The sequence below is a fragment of the Gorilla gorilla genome, chromosome 15 (genome assembly GCF_029281585.2).
Source record: "Gorilla gorilla gorilla isolate KB3781 chromosome 15, NHGRI_mGorGor1-v2.1_pri, whole genome shotgun sequence".
Lineage (NCBI taxonomy): Eukaryota > Metazoa > Chordata > Mammalia > Primates > Hominidae > Gorilla > Gorilla gorilla.
Window position 1 is genome coordinate 90138071 of NC_073239.2, and position 18248 is coordinate 90156318.

General features: G+C 51.2%; 2 protein-coding genes across 44 annotated transcripts in view; one reads left to right on the forward strand and one right to left on the reverse strand.

Moving 5' to 3' along the window:
* Positions 1–18248, forward strand: part of PAPLN (papilin, proteoglycan like sulfated glycoprotein) — a 112086-nt gene that overhangs the window by 25168 nt on the left and 68670 nt on the right. For 5 of the 8 annotated variants that reach the window (XM_055360832.2, XM_055360833.2, XM_031001530.3 and 2 more), the window contains 9 exons: positions 743–1220; positions 2036–2173; positions 2570–2694; positions 2947–3085; positions 3729–3866; positions 4860–4987; positions 5082–5190; positions 6913–7079; positions 11035–13170. In XM_055360832.2, the coding sequence (XP_055216807.2) occupies positions 743–1220; positions 2036–2173; positions 2570–2694; positions 2947–3085; positions 3729–3866; positions 4860–4987; positions 5082–5190; positions 6913–7079; positions 11035–11204 (1592 nt within the window). In that variant the 3' untranslated portion in view covers positions 11205–13170. Of the gene's footprint in view, positions 1–742; positions 1221–2035; positions 2174–2569; positions 2695–2946; positions 3086–3728; positions 3867–4859; positions 4988–5081; positions 5191–6865; positions 7080–11034; positions 13171–18248 lie in introns of those variants that run through there. The other 3 variants (XR_010130784.1, XR_008671187.2, XM_055360834.2) reach the window with 2 other exon arrangements.
* NUMB (NUMB endocytic adaptor protein) overlaps positions 13752–18248 on the reverse strand; it is a 190603-nt gene continuing 186106 nt past the window's right edge. For 18 of the 36 annotated variants that reach the window (XM_019009713.4, XM_004055410.5, XM_063697967.1 and 15 more), the window contains 2 exons: positions 17792–17935; positions 13752–15817 (listed from right to left, as the gene is read on the reverse strand). In XM_019009713.4, coding sequence (XP_018865258.1) covers positions 15102–15817; positions 17792–17935 — 860 coding nt within the window. In that variant the 3' untranslated portion in view covers positions 13752–15101. The remainder of the gene's footprint in view (positions 15818–17791; positions 17936–18248) is intronic. The other 18 variants (XM_055360860.2, XM_055360854.2, XM_055360852.2 and 15 more) reach the window with 1 other exon arrangement.

Consider the following 18248-nt stretch of genomic DNA (forward strand, 5'->3'; position numbering starts at 1 on the left):
TTAGTGCCGGGATGGGCAGGGGTGCCCTGACTCTGCCTGAAATGTGGGTGGAGTAGCAGGAGCTGAGTGCTGGAGGGAGGGTAGGGGGCAGGGAGGTCTTTGAGGTTGCAGCCCTGGATGAATGAGTAGAGCTGCTGGGAACCATCACGAGGACCTCAAAAGCCGGGCTAGGGCTGTGGTCAGGGCTCGCAGGAGGCACCCATGGTCATGTCTAAATGTGGAGAGATGGGTCAGGCTATGCTGACGAGGGCTGCTGGAATGGCAGGCTGGGCGCTGGAGGTGGGCTCAGTGGCCAGTCAGTGCAGCATCCTGGGGACAAGGGCAGGCCCTTGCTGGGCATCTTCACACGCCCTGGGTGGCTCAGGTCTGTGTCCCTGTCACAAGCTAAGCAGGCAGGGTCACCCTCTGGGCTCACTTCGCATGTGACTCCAGGTGGTCTGGTGGCAGGGAAGGCCAAAGGTCCAAGGGAGCCGGCCCAGGGAGCCCTGGCCCTCACCTCCCAGAGGCTCTAGCTCTGTGGGTGAAGGCTGCTGTGGCACCAGCCGGGGGCAGGTCTGCACAGTGGACAGACTCTGGTGGAAGCATCCTGGATCCCAGGGCCAGGTCAGGCCCCCAGACAGGGGTGTAGACACGCTTTATAAATGGGGAAGGGCCTGCTTCCTGAGTCGGAGGCTGAGAGGATGGAGGGTGCAGCTTTAGTACTGGGCACCTCAGTGACTTATATCACACCCGTGCCCCGCAGCCTACCCCGTGCGGTGCCTGCTGCCCAGTGCCCATGGCTCTTGCGCAGACTGGGCTGCCCGCTGGTACTTCGTTGCCTCTGTGGGCCAATGTAACCGCTTCTGGTATGGCGGCTGCCATGGCAATGCCAATAACTTTGCCTCGGAGCAAGAGTGCATGAGCAGCTGCCAGGGATCTCTCCATGGGCCCCGTCGTCCCCAGCCTGGGGCTTCTGGAAGGAGCACCCACACGGATGGTGGCGGCAGCAGTCCTGCAGGCAAGCAGGAACCCAGCCAGCACAGGACAGGGGCCGCGGTGCAGAGAAAGCCCTGGCCTTCTGGTGGTCTCTGGCGGCAAGACCAACAGCCTGGGCCAGGGGAGGCCCCCCACACCCAGGCCTTTGGAGAATGGCCATGGGGGCAGGAGCTTGGGTCCAGGGCCCCTGGACTGGGTGGAGATGCCGGATCACCAGCGCCACCCTTCCACAGCTCCTCCTACAGGTGAGGCCCACCTTCCCCAGGTGAGGGGGTTAGGACGCCCAGACAAGGAGCATGCCAGTTGGAGCTAAACCCCTGAAGTCAGCCGGCCCTCCCTCCCCATCCCTAACTTCTGCTTCTCCCGAGAGCCCTGCCTGGTGGGCCTTGTTGCCATCATTCTACAGATGGAGAAGCTGGGGCTTCAGAGACTTGAGACTACTCTGATGTCTAATAGACATCTGTGCAGATGGTGGCTCCGGGGTTCTCCATCAGATCTCGCCAGTATACCCCAGGGCCTGTCTGGCTGGAAAAGTTTATTGGCTTCGTGACCTTTGGCAAGTCACCCAACTTCTCCAAGCCTCAGTTTCTTGACCTGTAAAATAGTGGCATTACCTTCTGCCCTGTATACCTCACAGGTGTGGGTTCTGGTCAAGATGACTCGGGACTGGGTCATATTAATGAAGGATTTGGGAAGGTTAAAAACAAAATTAAAAACGTTGTGTTCCACATGGGTTGAGCGTGTAGTTTAGCCCCCACATGAACCTGGTGTGTGCCGTCCCTCCCGACCTCTCCCCACCCCTTGGGCTTTGCACCTACCTTGTTGCTGCTACAAGAACAGGTTGAGGCAGCAATGCTTGGGGGAGCCGGGGGCAGGTTGGGGAGGGTGGATTCCTGAATCCATGGGCTTCTGGGGCTCTGCCTCCCATAGGGACCCTCTAGCCCCAAAAGTGCCTGTGACAGGATAGGCCCCAAGCTGTCTGTCATGGAACACACTGCTTAGGGTGATTCTGGTCCTGGCGCTCATGCCAGTCAGCAGATCTTACTTCCCACCTCTCCAGGATTAGCTTGGCAGGTATGAAGCCCTCGTTGGTGCAGGCAGCCCTGGGGCAGTTGGTGTGGCTCTCCTGCTCAGACGACACTGCCCCGGAATCCCAGGCTGCCTGGCAGAAAGATGGCCAGCCCATCTCCTCTGACAGGTGGGTGAGAGTCCCCCCACCTCCTCTGATAGGTGTGACAGACCCCCTCCTTTGACAGGTGTGTGTGACGGCCCCCCTACCCCCTCTGACAGGTGTGTGTGACGGCCCCCCTACCCCCTCTGACAGGTGTGTGTGACGGCCCCCCGACCTCCTCTGACAGGTGTGTGTGACAGCCCCCCCGACCTCCTCTGACAGGTTCCCGTGACAGCTCCCTCCACCTCCTCTGACAGGTGTGTGTGATAGCCTCCCCTGAAGCATATTCCCCCAGCCTCACTTGGGGTGGGAGAGTGCTCTGTGGACTCTGGTCCCCTCTGGCACGAGCACCGAGGCTGAGGGAAGACTCACTGTTGCCCTTGGGAGCCCAGAGCTCATGTCCCCCCACACCACCCCACTCAGGCACAGGCTGCAGTCCGACGGCTCCCTGATCATCCACCCCCTGCAGGCAGAGGATGCGGGCACCTACAGCTGTGGCAGCACCCGGCCAGGCCGTGACTCCCAGAAGATCCAACTTCGCATCATAGGTCTCTGTCCCCACCCCATCCACCAGTGCGTTCTCAGGGGCCCGAGTGGGAAGGCCAGGATGGGGAGCCTGACCGAGGGCTGCCTCACGCTAGAGGGGCCCAGGGTGTCTCTCTGAGTCAATTCCTCCTGCTGGCAGGGACCACCCTGTGGCCCTCATTTCTCCGTAAGTCCCTGCTGGTCTCATGGCCCGCTCTTCCTTCCACTCCCTTTTCCTCACAGCTCACACCTTGTTTCTCCTGGCCTCATGACAGGGGGTGACATGGCCGTGCTGTCTGAGGCTGAGCTGAGCCGCTTCCCTCAGCCCAGGGACCCAGCTCAGGACTTTGGCCAAGCGGGGGCTGCTGGGCCCCTGGGGGCCATCCCTTCTTCACACCCACAGCCTGCAAACAGGTAAGAACTCAGCAATGCCATCTTGCCCTCCCCCACGCCAGGGCCAGGGCCGGGGGTCTCAGTGGATAAGGAGGGGAACGTCTGCTGTGACCAGGCCTTGCCAGCCCCTGCTCAGGGCTCTGGGAGGCCAGGCCTAGAAAAACAGGGCTCCCAGAGCTGGGCCTCTTGAGGAGGAAGCTTCTGGGAACGGTGCAGTTCCACAGGCTCAGGACTCAGGAACTGAGGAAGGGAAGGGCACACAGAGCTAGAGGGCCTGAGCCGGCTTCTTTGGGGAGCATCTTGAGCTGGCCTTGAGGAATGGTTCAGTTTACAGAGGGGGTGTGGAGGACCGGAGGGGGTGCCCAACTCAAAGACCTAGTGGCAAATGTGCAGAGTGGGGGGTGACAGATGGGGATCCTGGCTGGTGGGTGTGTCTGGCCAGCTATGGTGGACGGGCAGGGAGTGGTAGTGGTGGGGAGGCAGCTTTAGACTTCACCCCAGGTAGTTATTGACCATTTCCTAACCAGAACAAGGCAGGGGATGTTAGGAAGCTGAATCTGGCTGGAGAGGGAGAAGAAGCCACCAGGCTTGTGCAGAGGTGCCCATGGGAGTAGGCGGGGGCAGCGGCAAGGGCCCCTTGTGCTGTGGGCTGCTTGTTTGGCAGGCTGCGTTTGGACCAGAACCAGCCCCGGGTGGTGGATGCCAGTCCAGGCCAGCGGATCCGGATGACCTGCCGTGCCGAAGGCTTCCCGCCCCCAGCCATCGAGTGGCAGAGAGATGGGCAGCCTGTCTCTTCTCCCAGGTTTATTTGACTCCTCTCCCCTTCCTCCTATTCTGCCTCCAGCCCCACCTTATCCTATGGAGGCCACCAGGGAAGGGAGCTGCTAGGGCATTGTCATGGCCAGTCCTGAGCCGGACTCCAGGGCCTCTCGAGAGATGGAGCAGCTGGGCAAAGGGCTCCTTGGGTTGGCTAACATTTGAGTCTCTGGGCCTTTCCAGAATGTGGTTAGTGGACAGAAATAAGAGGCCAGCTAACAGAGGTGATGACGGAAGAAGAAAATGGAGTCAGAACACATTCCCAGCTATAACCATAATGGCTACCCTTTACTGAGCAGGCACTGAGTATGAGGCTTGTTCTCTATCACGTGACCTGCAAAAAAGCCATATTGAGCAGGTGCTGTTTTTCCCCCATTTTACACACAGAAGCTTAACATCACACAGCTTATAAGCAGCAGAACCAGTATTTGAGCCCACTAAATGAGTATAGCAAAAACTAGAAACCCAAACCGAAATTTTGTATCAGAAAACTTGAAATGGTTTATACAGTTAAGCTTAAAAGCCAGACATTTTCGGCCAGGCGCAGTGGCTCACGCCTGTAATCCCAGCACTTTGGGAGGCTGAGATGGGGGTGGATCACGAGGTCAGGAGTTCAAGACCAGCCTGTCCAAGATGCTGAAACCCCATCTCTACTAAAAATACAAAAATAGCCAGGCGTGGTGGCACATGCCTGTAATCCCAGCTACTCAGGAGGCTGAGGGAGAATTGCTTGAACCCGGGTGGCAGAGGTTGCAGTGAGCTGAGATCGCACCACTGAAAGCGCCAGCAGCTGCAGGTGTAAAGTCTGAGGCCAAATAGTCCTTCCGTCAGACCCCACCAAACACTAGGGGATGCTTAGCCTCTCACCAGGGACCTAGAAGACCTTGTGTTCCCTCCCTGACCCCATGCTCGAGGGACAGAGCTGGAGGAGAGGGGAGGCTCCTTGGGCTGGAGCCAACTGGCTGTACTTGGTCCCCAGACACCAGCTGCAGCCTGATGGCTCCCTGGTCATTAGCCGAGTGGCTGTAGAAGATGGCGGCTTCTACACCTGTGTTGCTTTCAATGGGCAGGACCAAGACCAGCGATGGGTCCAGCTCAGAGTTCTGGGTAAAGCGGCAGTCCTGAGTGGCCTTTGAGGTCAGGTGGCATGGGTAGGGCAGGATCTTCATAGTGGCTGACAATGACTTGTCCTTGTGCCCAGGGGAGCTGACAATCTCAGGACTGCTGCCTACTGTGACAGTGCCAGAGGGTGATACCGCCAGGCTATTGTGTGTGGTAGCAGGAGAAAGTGTGAACATCAGGTGGTCCAGGTAAAGGCTCTATTCCAAGTTGTCCCTGTCCCCAGACCTTCACAACCTCAGGTGTGGGTGTCCACCTTTCTGCCAGGGATGTCACTGTCACCACTGCTTCCATTCTGGCTTCCAGGCCTGGTGCCAGGGGAGAGGGCTGCAGCACCCTCATCCCTACAGAGCAAAGCTCTGTAGGGCCACTGGCTCTCTGCTGGTTGGGCTACACTAAGGTTTCCTAACCTCAGCACCGCTGACAGTTTGGAGCTGGTAAGTTTTGGTTGCTGAGGGCTGTCCTGTGCTTTGCAGGATGTTTAGCAGCATCCAGGGCATCTACCCACTAGATGCCAGGGGCACCCTCCCCAAAGTCATGACAATAAAGAATGGCTCCAGACCCACTGCCAAATGTCCCCTGGTGGCAAAATCTCTCCTGGAGCTGTGAACCACTGGACTACACAGCTTTGGGGACTTTGGTGGTCTTTTACCCTAGATCAATTGGTTTTATATTTGTCCATTCATTTAGTAGACATTTTTTGCCTCCTCCTTCCCTGTAATGTGCCAGGACTAGGCTAGGTTCTGGGGATCCTGGGGTCACCTGAGCCCCAGAGTACTCCCAGGCAGATGGCCCAGCGTCCCAGGAGCTCCAGATGTGTTTTGTTGCAACTGCTGTCTGTGCACAGAGGAGTGTCAAGGAAGAGGGCCAGGAAATGACTTTGGCTGCACCTTAATAGCTAAGGATGGCAAAGGATGTTCTTGGTAGAGGAAGCAGCAAGTGCCAAAGGTGGGCATTTGAGAGAGGACACCAGGATGGGAACCGGCCTGTGCACTGGCTGGGAGAGGTGACGCGATTGCGGAGGGCATCTGTGTCTTGTGTGGCCTTGAGCCCAGGGAAGGCGGTGGGAGCCGCTAGAGGTTTCCCCACTGGTGGGCTCAGTCCAGCCGTCCCCTGATCAGCCTGTCAGGCCTGCTTCTCCATGTTGGCCTCTCCTGGATCTTTCCAGCAGCAAACATGCATAGAACTCCCCTCTTCACAACCACCTTCCATTGAGCCTCTATGTCCCTGCAGACCCTATGCTGACATAGTGTCCCCTTTACAGTTGTCCATGTTGGTTGCCTCTGCCTGTTCATCTCCCTGCTCACTTCTCAGGGCCTGCAGTGGGGCTGCACATCAGCCCCTGTTCCAGGACACTGTCCTGGCCAAGGTCACTGCCTCTCTCCCTAACTCCACTGGACACCTTGCAGTCTTTACGTGACCTGTAGTGTTGTTCTGCTTGCCGTATGCTCCTTCTTGAAATTCTCCCTTCCCTCGGCTCCAGGAACCACTGTCTTCTGCTGTGCCTCAGGGCCTGTCCTTGGTTTCTCCCCGTGTGACTTGGACCACCTCATAGACATGCACTTCGCTGCATCAGTGCGATGCTGACACACTATCTGGGTCTGGACTCTTGAGCTCCAGACTTCAAATCTGAGGCCTCCTGCTATCTCACAGGCACCCCAAATTTGAAATAGCAGAAAACAACCTCGCCATTCACCCCAGCCTTGGATCTCCCAAGGTTGGAGGGGCACCATCATCACCCAGTAACCCAACCTAGAAACCTTGGTCATTCTTGATTTCTCCCTGTCCTCCACCTGTTTGCTCTCAAGGGGTGGGAATGGTTGGCTCTGGAATGGCCTTTGATTACCTCTTCCCTCTGTCTCCCAGGCCTCCAGAGGCCCTCGATGGCTCTCCCAGTGTCCTCTCTCCTCCAGGAACGGGCTACCTGTGCAGGCTGATGGCCACCGTGTCCACCAGTCCCCAGATGGCACGCTGCTCATTTACAACTTGCGGGCCAGGGATGAGGGCTCCTACACATGCAGCGCCTACCAGGGGAGTCAGGCAGTCAGCCGCAGCACCGAGGTGAAGGTGGTCTCACCAGGTAGGAAAGGTCTATATCCGGGGATGGGAAGGACATTCCCCAGTAGATTTACTGGTTCTCGAGGGCTGGCTCTGCAGTCTGAGGGACTCTGGTTTGAATCCTGGCTCACCCTGCCAGTTGCTGGTAGTGTGACTTGGGGCAAGGGGCTTACCTTCCTGAGCCTCATTTTCCTCTTGTCTACAGTGGGGCTGCTCCACCACCTGAGAGGGCTGTAGTGGAGACGAAGGAAATGATGCTCTGCTGGGCCCCTGGAGATAGCTTAATAGACATTAATGCATGCAGGACATTCAGACTCACCGATTTTGAGACATATGACTGACTGGAATTTCATTATAAAACTTAAAACTTAAGGCAGACCACTAAAATCTGTCCACTGTAATCAGGGTGGCAAAAAGGTGGTTCTGTGGCTGAAAAGTACCTTTATGGCCATTTGACCATATAACCCAGAAAGGAAAGGGCAGGGATTATCATCACCATTTTACAAATGAGACAGGTATGCAGAGAGCGTAAGTGGTGTTTCCACTGGTCACACCGCAAATGTGGCCTACCTGGAACTAGAGCCCATGTCTTTTGACTCCCCATGTTTTTTTTTTTACCCCCACGAAATTACTATACTTGTACCTAAGTGGAATCTTACTTGCATCATTTGATATTTGATATTGTAGCCTTACCTCCTCTAGCTACTACTCTATCATACTTCAACAAATCCAAATTGCCTGTAAGATGCATCATTTTTGTACCAAGAAAAAAATGCTGCCAGTGAAACGACACAATTCTGATACCATCAATTAGGATGCAAACCAACTTGAGAGATGTGAAAATAAGTGCATATCAGAACTGATGAAACAGATTGTGGTTCAGAGTTCACACTTACAAGAGATATGTTCAAATAAGCAGGAGGGAAAGGGGGAAAGGGCTTTGCTCGCCCCCCAGCCTGTGCTTCCTTGTGTCCTTGGTTCTTGTTCACTGAGGGACTGAAGACAGAGTGGTACCTCGGGCCAAGCTGCCAATTCTCACAGGCCTGATACAGACCTTGGGGGAGTATGCCAGGCTCGGAGGTGCCAGGGCCCTTCCTGCCTGGTCTTCTGGGCATTCCTGGCAATCAGGGCTGCAGCGCCATGCCAGGAGCACGGTTACACTCAGAGGGGCAGGCCTGGCTTCTTCCTGGCTGCCAGGCTGAGGGTGGAGACTGGCCAGTACTAGAAGTTTGAAGGTCTGGCTGAAATGTTGCTTTATGAGTGGGACTGACTTGTCGGCTGTCTATGATCTCTTTAGAGATCGCCTCCCCAGGGCCCAGCTCAGTGCTTGGCATCACTAGGTGCTCATGTTGTGGCTGGAAATGTTGCCCAGCGGCTTTTTTCTCACCTGTTGCTCGGCGAGCGGGAGGGAGGGTTACAGGGTTCCTTCCTGCCGCTTCGCCAGCCCGCCGCCTTGACCTCTGTCCGGGGCCTCGCTCCGCCCACTTGGCCGGGCAGGCTGCCCTCCGCTGGCGCTGCCGGCGCGGGACTGACCCGGATCCCGCACCCGTGGCGGCCCCGCGCTCAGCGCACGGCACAGGCGGCTTCCGCGCTGGGTGCTAACGTATAGACAAGGGGAACATGGTGGCGCCCGAAAACTCGGAGATGCCAGCAACCGCGGAGCCCCAAGGGGGTGTTACAGGGACAAATGTTCCCGCCGCTCGCAGCTCGGTGAACGGGAGCGTTAAAACTCGTTCTTCCCTCCATTCCCTCCTGCTCACCGAGCTACAAAAGCCGCGACACTCAGATACTTGGTGACTAAGTGCTTGCCTGCACAATGATGGAGTTACATTGGCGAAAGCACCACACTCCAGGGACTACTTTTCACCTGTATCATGTCCAGAAAATTGACCTTATCTACATAATAACCAAATCAAGGCTGTGAGACAAAGCAAAATGCAGATTCACAGTGAGAGAACTGTCAAGAGGACCTAGACATTATGTTTGCGATTAGCTCCAGATGGGATTATATGGAAAACCAAACTACAATGAGAAACTTGCCTGATACCTGGTCACCACGCTGAAATGGCCTGAGATGTGTGTCCCAGATGGGACAGACATGGCCTCAGTCTGGCCACTCTCCTCCGGTCCTCTGCTGGCTGCTCTCCTCTGTTCATTTTTTGTTGGGTCATACGGTGTGAGGCTGCCTAACCCTGCCCTACTCATGGTTGGGTGGCACATTGAATTTCAATGTTAGCACCAGGGTAGGAGGCCTTGGGGTGGTCAGGCTGAGGTAAAAGGGACGTAGCTCTACTGGGAGGACTTCTCAACATCGCTGTGAAGTAGGTTGCTGTTATTAGTCCCATTTCACAGATGAAGAAATGTGCATAAAGGGCTTAAGCAACTTGCCCAGAGTTACCCAGCTGGCAAGTGGCAGAGCCCGGATTGAGCCCGGGCAGTCTGGGTCCAGAGCTGGTGTGCTTAATCACTATGCTGAGTTCCCACTATAATAGGTCTTGGGCTGTACCAGCTCAGAGTTGATACCAAAGTTACAGATTTTTAGAAACAATATGCATTAATGGCTTTATTATCTATATAAATTTAGGTAGGTAATAGTCTGGTTATACCAATATGCCAAACCTTTGTAAGGTTGTTCGCTGCTAGGTACAGTCTTTTAGTGGTATTTTGTGAGTAAACAAGGGGAGAGAGGAGAAAGATAAGCTTTCTCTGGCTGCCTGAGGTCTGACTTCAGGGAAGGTACCACTCTGGTCTAAGTCAGCTGAGTTTTAAGAACCCCTTCCAGAAGAGAGATGAAGCAGTAGAATGAAATTTTTTTTTTTTTTTTTCTTTTAAAGACAGAATCTTGCTCTGTCACCCAGGCTGGAGTGCAGTGGTATGGTCTCAGCTCACTGTAACCTCTGCCTCCTGGGTTCAAGCGATTCTTCTGCCTCAGCTTCCTGAGTAGCTGGGACTACAGGGGCACGCCACCATGCCTGGCTAATTTTTGCATTTTTTTTTTTTTTTTGAGACGGAGTCTTGCTTTGTCGCCCAGGCTGGAGTGCAGTGGCGCGATCTCGGCTCACTGCAAGCTCCACCTCCCGAGTTCACGCCATTCTCCTGCCTCAGCCTCCCGAGTAGCTGGGACTACAGGCGCCCACTACCACGCCCGGCTAATTTTTTGCATTTTTAGTAGAGACGGGGTTTCACCGTGTTAGCCAGGATGGTCTCGATCTCCTGACCTCGTGATCCGCCCGCCTCGGCCTCCCAAAGTGCTGGGATTACAGGCATGAGCCACCACACCCAGCTGAATGAAACTTAATAGGGAGTTATCAGATACAGACGTTCCTAGTAAATTCAGAGGGAGAGAAAACAAGGGCTTTGTTCTCAGTGTAGTTAGTATTAGAGCCACCGTTAACAGGGCTGTTTTCCTATTACCTTGTCTAATATGCATTGCTTCCTCTGGGGAAAGTGAAAAACTGGAAGGATGAGGACCCAGGTGACTAAGATAAGCTGGTGATATTGAAGGGACAAAACTTTGATGGTTGGAGGAACCCAGCAGAGAAAGGGAAAAGATAACAGAGCTCTTGCTAACTCAAAATTTTACTTGAGGCTGATCCTACCTGCTCTCCCAATCCAGAGGCAAGAACAGTTGTCATTTAGTAATTCAGGTCTCAAACATAAGGAGTTAACTTCAAGAGATGTTTAATTATCCAGTCAATAAATATTTGGGAGTCTAGGAAGAGCTATTCAGTGGGCTGAGGCCACAAATAATAATGGGAGGACCACTGCATGTTGAAGTGAGGCCAAGAAACAGGTAGAAATCATCATCCCTCGTAGAGTTTGTACGTATGGTTAAAAGGTTACAGGGTAAGTGCACTTCGTTTTCAATCTGGCAGTTATAATGCTGTGTTCCTTTGAAGGAAATGAAATGGCAGGTGAGAATTTTCAGCATACACAGAGCTTCCTCACCACCTTCTCTCTCCCTTGTTGTTCTGCAGCACCCACCGCCCAGCCCAGGGACCCTGGCAGGGACTGCATCGACCAGCCAGAGCTGGCCAACTGTGACTTGATCCTGCAGGCCCAGCTTTGTGGCAATGAGTATTACTCCAGCTTCTGCTGTGCCAGCTGTTCACGTTTCCAGCCTCACGCTCAGCCCATCTGGCAGTAGGGATGAAGGCTACTTCCAGCCCCAGTCCAAAATAGTTCACAGGGCTAGGGAGAAAGGAAGATGGACTCTTGGCTTCCTCTCTCTGGCTGGCAAAGGGAGTTATCTTCTGGAATACATTAGCTCTTTCAAAAACCCACCCAGTGTTTAGCCTCAACGGCAGCCAGTACCGGCTTCCCTCTGTAGCCTTCAGCAGTGTTTGCATCTCTGACATAACCACAGGCTGCTGTTTTCAAGAAGAGCAATCTGTTTGGATAAGAAAAACCTTTACTTTACAGCTTCCCTTTATAATTTGTTACACAGGAATAGTTAAATGCATTTGTTTGTTTGTTTTTTGAGACGGAGTTTCACTCTTGTTGCCCAGGCTGGAGGGCAATGGCGTGATCTCAGCTCACTGCAACCTCCGCCTCCTGGGTTCTTGATTCTCCTGTGTCAGCCTTCTGAGTAGCTAGGATTACAGATGCCTATCACCATGCCTGGGTAATTTTTGTATTTTTAGTTGAGATGGGGTTTCACCATGTTGGCCAGGCTGGTCTCGAACTTCAGATGATCTGCCTGCCTCAGCCTCCCAAAGTGCTGGGATTACAGGCATGAGCCACCACGCCCAGCCATCAATGCATTTTTAAATTTTTTTTTGAGACAGAGTTTCGCTCTTCTTGCCCAGGCTGGAGTACAATGGTGCGATCTTGGCTCACTGCAACCTCCACTTCCTGGGTTCAAGCGCTTCTCCAGCCTCAGCCTCCTGAGTAGCTGGGATTACAGGTATGTGCCACCATGCCTGGCTAATTTTGTATTTTTAGTAGAGACGGGGTTTCTCCATGTTGGTCAGACTGGTCTTGAACTCCCGACCTCAGGTAATCTGCCCGCCTTGGCCTCCCAAAATGCTGGGATTAGAGGTGTGAGCCACTGTGCCCAGCCCATCAATGTGTTTTAAAGCTAGCTGTCAGGGTTCCACTTAATTTAAAGCTGGGCAGGGAGATGTGTAATGATTTCAAAGTTAACACCTGTTTGTTTTCTAAAGGGCACGCCAAGTCCTGCTGTATCAGGGAAGTATTCTGTGCTAGAATCAGCGATGGTTCATTGCTCTAGTCTCTCTCACCCTTCTAGGCAGTGCCTCAGTCAGCTCTAAATCCGGTGCAGAGGGTTAACAGCATAACCCTTGTTGGCAAAATGGAATAGATGTTAAGACCTCAAATAGGGATTTGGGATGAAACAGCTGCTGTTAGCACTGTTATCTGAGCATGAAAGAACTGGAAAAGCTCCTTACGTCGAGATGTTGGACCTTGAAGCCCTCCTGAGGCCAACATGCAAATCTGGCTGTGACGGTTCATCTGACACCTGTGTAAAGCTGACCAGCCTGCTCTGTACAGTGACAATGAGGAGCCCCTCTCTTCCTTAAGTAGGAATCTGTGAAGCAAAATGTTTGCTGCCAGAGAAAAATCAGACTCTCAGTCATTAAAAACAGCATTAGCAGGATGAGGATAGCAATGGGGAAGGGTTGTGGGCAATGCAGTAACAGGGAAATGGCTTCAGAAATGGTTTGAGTTGGAAGACAACATTCTTCATCTCTCAGGACTTCTAATTCCTTGATGCTAAAAGAAGAGGCATGGATTCTATGAGCTTCCAAGTCCCTTTCCACTTTAACCTTCTACAAATCTTCCAGAGGACTGCCTAGTAGCAAAGGTTATACCTGGACACAGGAAAGACGGGCATTACAGGGACCAAAGCTCTGAAAGGTGACTTTTATTACCAACACACTGGCTGGAAAAGGGACAAACCACATCACGGGTGAGTGATACTTCTCAGTCTTCTCTACTCATTCAACAAAGGAAATGTGGGCTGGGGCAGAGGTCTTTTTTCATTTAATACTGGAAAAATATTGAAGAGCACCCATGTTCACTTATGGCTGGTTTTGCTATAGAAATTGGAAAATAAAGGCCACTTTTTTGAAATCCCCAGTTTAATTAAACCAGATTTTGGCCTATTGGTATAAACACATCAGAAGGTAAGTTTGAGGTTAGCTAGCAGCTAACTAGTTCTAATAGAACCAGTCACAGAATAGTGGGCTAAGATTAGAGGTAAAACTCATTCTAGGCCAGTGGTTCTCAACTTTACCATATTGCGAGCTTAAAAAAACAAAACAAAACACAACCTGGGGGGGTCCCCCTGCCCCACTAAAATTTTGATTTAATTGGTCTGGAATATAGGCCAGGCGTTAGGATTTTAAAAAAATATCCTCAGGTGATTCTATTGCATAGCCCAGGTTGAGAAGCACTGCCCCACCCCGCTGAGATTCTGCATTTCTAACCAGCTCCTAGGTGAAGTCCATGCTGCTGTTACAGACCACACTTTGAGCAGCAAGAATCTGACTTTAGAGATACACTTAGGATTAAAGTATGAATGAAAATATGAATCTTAAGGGTATTTTTCTAGTCACTAAACTAGGGATTTGCAGCAGCAGTAGAAGGGAGAGTAAGACCAAAAGAACGAAAAGTAAATTCATTTACTAATAAAGGAAAGGGGAAAGAACAGCCCTTCATGGGCAAAAGCTTCTACCATGAACATTTATTTTTGTTAAAGCAGATTATAAATTTTCATCAGTACAAATATATATAACTTACATTTGATTGTAAGGCCAACGTTCAAAAGTAAAAATGAGATGAGCTCTCTTATTGTTATCCGAGGTCAAGAGGCTGCAACTGTCAAGGGGATGTTCTCACCAAAAGGGGGTTTGGGGGAAGAGGACACACACAAAGCTAATAAAACCAGAATCCCCATCCCCACAAAACTCATGGGAACAAAATTTAAAGGATAAAACAAAACCCACCAAGACCCATATTACAAACCAATATGGTAACCTGTGTTCCCTTCCATGGTATGATTATGTCATGTTACCTTAGTGTTAAAGGATTAACATAAGGAAACTGCAGCAATATATAAAAGATATATATTCTCTATAGAGCATATTTCGATTGATTCCATTAAAATAATGACATTAGAATTCCAACATAGGTTTAAAACCAGGACAATACTGCTTTTCCTTTATTTAAAAAAAACTACAACCTAGTGACTGTATTGGTCATAAGCATGATTGTTGTTGCAATGTGCTACTTACAATGAATGAGAAAACAAGCTAGGGATCCTGTCTGCAGCTTCCAGCCTTTCCTCTTTTTATTTCAGTAGGCATCAATGATAAATCAATCTTATGTACAATTTCTTACAACTAGCCCCTTTACCTTTGGCAAGATTACTTACAACTCATACAACTTCTTAATATCTGAGAACTATTTAAAATATTCTAAATGCATAAAAATAAAGATTTTGGCTTTTGATATATATAATATTTATTCTGTTACTCAAAATGGAAGCTCAACTTCTCCCCCAGAATATAGCTCTGCTGGGCAGTTGCTGATATGCCCTCCTGGGAATTCTGGCAGCAAAGCGTGCCTCTCTGTTCCCTAGCCTGAGCACAAACCACTCTTCTTGATCTCTAATACAGGCCACTACTGACAGGAGGCAGGTGAATGGCCTGAAAAACAAAGGGAGATTGCTTTGCTTCCTGTTGTGTTTTGTATTTCAGTAAATGTGCTTTGAATATAGATTCTTGTTCAGATACTTTGCCTCTCTGTTGCCAGAGATTTGTAAGGGGGTGAGGGAAGAGGGAGTACAGAAAGCAACATTTCCTTGACTTCTTTAGCCTAATTGCAAGGCAGCTTTTCTCTAGGAATGCTTTTTCCCACGTCTTTCAAAATCACCCCTCACAGTACTCTGGGCCTGGACTTGTTCCTTGGGACCTTTGGGATTAGTGAAAAGAGTACTAATCAGGAGACAAAGTCTGTTTTGACCGCTACCCGCTGCTCCCTGTCTGGTATGGACAAGATACATAGCCATAAGGATTGCTTAAAGTTCAATTTCAAACGTCTTCTGTAAGTCACTGGAGAAAGGGTTGGTAGGGGAGGGATTAGTACGCTGCTTGGACTTATTTTCTAATGCAGCCCACTGGGCTTCAAAAGGATCCACTGGGCAGGTGCCTGTAGGAACCTCTATATGCCTGTCTGCTGAGGCCAACCTGCCATCATCTACACCATTGAAAGCTGCAGAACCGTTGAGGTGCTGAGCAGGAGGCTTAAAGAAGGGACTGGTGGTAGCACTGCTTGCCTCGTAGTGAGGGAATGTCTGCTGCCTGACCAGGCTGGGTGACTGATGGGGATGGGCAGCCTGAGGGTGGCCTGCAGTGCCAAATACGTTGGCCACCATCTGGGAGGGAGTGATGCCCACCACAGGCACATTAGGGGCTGGATAGGGCATTCCATTGGCCACAGGATAAGACTGGGCAGGGACAAAGGCTGGTTGCAGGGCTGGGACCACACCCACTGGCACAGGCTGAGAGGTGAGGAATGCATTCCCTTGGAAAGGTGGTGCTGGCTGGGAGATGGCAGTGGGTGGAGGAGGCTGGAGAACTGGCTGCAGAGGAGCAGCTGAGGCCTGGGGCTGCTGAGCCCGGACGCTCTTAGACACCTCTTCTAACCATCGGTCGGCCTCAGAGGGAGTACGTCTATGACCAGCCTGGAAGAGACCTGGAGAGGCAGCACCAGAAGATTGACCCCACTCGGTCCCTGGAACCAACAAGATGAGAGACAAAAGAATCAGTTAGGGGCATCTTTCCTCACCTTATAATCTTGGTTATTTGAATGATCCTAACATGTACAACATGTCCCCCTTAATGGGACATTTTGTGGTTTTGATAGGTAGGAGGAAAGTCTCTATTACCAACTGGGATTTTGTGGTAGGATGAAGAAAACTTGTCAAGACCATGCTGCTGTGTCAGCCACACTGAAGCACTGTCTAGATATGGCTCAAATGCATTAAACCAAGGCAGCTGACTGATGTCAGAAACCCCTTGCTGTTGCTATGGCTCATCCACAATACAGAAACTAGCTGGTCGTGGTAGCTCACACCTGTAATCCCAGCTACTTGTGAGGCTGAGGCAGGAGGACTACTTGAGCCCAAGAGCTGGAGGCTGCAGTGAGCTATGACTGTGCCACCGCACTCTGGCCTGGGCAACACAGTGAGAACTCTGTCTTAAAAAAAAGGCCACGTGCAGTGGCTTATGCCTGTAATCCCAGCACTTTGGGAGGCCGAGGTGGGCAGATCACCTGAGGTCAAGAGATCGAGACTATCCTGGCCAACATGGTGAAACGCCGTCTCTACTAAAAATACAAAAATTAGCTGGGCATGGTGGTATTCATCTGTAATCCCAGCTACTCAGGAGGCTGAGGCAAGAGAGTTGCTTGAACCTGAGAGGCAGAGGGTGCAGTGAGCCAAGATACTCCAGCCTGGTGACACAGCGAGACTCCGTCTCAAAAAAAAAAAAACAAAACAAAAAAAAACACCTAGCTTGCACATCCCCTAAAGGGCCCAAGGCAATTCATCTTCTGCTCTAACAGAGCAAAAAGAAAATAACCAGTGACCTGGCCATATCTTGCTGGCCTCTGCCTGGCTTCCAGAAATATGTTGTCTTTTTGGTGAACTGCCTTTATTACTATGTTAAAACCTTTTGAGGCCGGGTGTGGTGGCTCACACCTGTAATCCCGGCACTTTTGGAGGCCAAGGCGGGTGGATCACGAGGTCAGGAGTTCGAAAACAGCCTGGCCAACATGGTGAAACCCCATTTCTACTAAAAATACAAAAATTGGTTGGGCATGGTGGCATGCACCTGTAGTCCCAGCTACTCGGGAGGCTGAGGCAGGAGAGTTGCTTGAACCTGAGAGACGGAGGTTGCAGTGAGCCAAGATCATGCCACTGCATTCCAGCCTGGGTGACAGAACAATACTCCGCCTCCACAAAAAAAAAAAAAAAAAACTTTTTGGTTTTGTAATTAATAGATTTTTTTTATACAAAACTAGAAAGTACAAAAAAGCAAAAATGAAGTGCTTTTTGTAGCACTTTTTGTAGGCCTCCTATTGTAGGAGGCAGGGCCCCCTCTTTCTACAGGCATGTCTGCACATCACCAAATCCGGTGATGGATTCTCTGAGGTGGGGCCCTGGAATCTTTTTTTTTTTTTTTTTTGAGACAGAGTATTGCTCTGTTGCCCAGGCTGGAGTGCAGTGGCGCAATCTTGGCTCACGGCAACCTCCGTCTCCCAGGTTCAAGCGATTCTCCTGCCTCGGCCTCCTGAGTAGCTGGGACTATATGCGCATGCCACCGTGCCTGGCTAATTTTTGTATTTTTAGTAGAGATGATTTCACCATGTTGGCCAGGATGGTCTCCATCTCCTGACCTCGTGATCCACCCGCCTCAGCCTCCCAAAGTGCTGGGATTACAGGCATGTGCCAACACGCCCAGCCGGAATCTGTATTTTATAAAAGCTCTATGGGTGGTTCTGTTCCACAGTCCTAATGACTATCAGTCTGATCTCTTTTGTTCTTCTTCACCATCCTTTCTTATGTAAGCAACTTATTTCCAGGAGGGAACATAGTTTTCCTGAAAGGATTCCTCCCTAGTTCCCACTCAGCTAACTGGCTGAGTTTTAGAACCAGGGTCACTTATCTGATCCCAGAATCCTCAACACCATCTGTGGCCACCTTACCCGAACATGTGGCTGCAATTTCCTTGTTAGCAGCATCAGGGGCATGGGCCCAAGGGTTGGTTTCACGCACAGGCATTGCTACGGGTGCTAGAGCAGTATGGGCTGGCTTAGCAAGCACATGGAAGGCTGAGTCAGTGCCATTAGCTACAATGGGAGCAGACAACATCAATGGAGTTAATTCATGCAGGGTGTACAAGTGACCCCTTGGAGCTGTGTCAGTCAGGTGAATGTACAATACTGGTGGAATGGATGAGAGAGAAGAGTTGATGTTTGGGAAAACCATGATATCTTGCATTGGATGTACATACCATTAGGCAAAGAAGGAATCATAGGTTGTAATTTTTAAATGGTTGTATAGATAAAGTCAAATAACTGTTCTATGAAAATATGTGCATGGGGAGTGGGGAAATGAAACCTACGAAAATGATTTCAAATTAAGGTGAACAGAGCTGCTGCA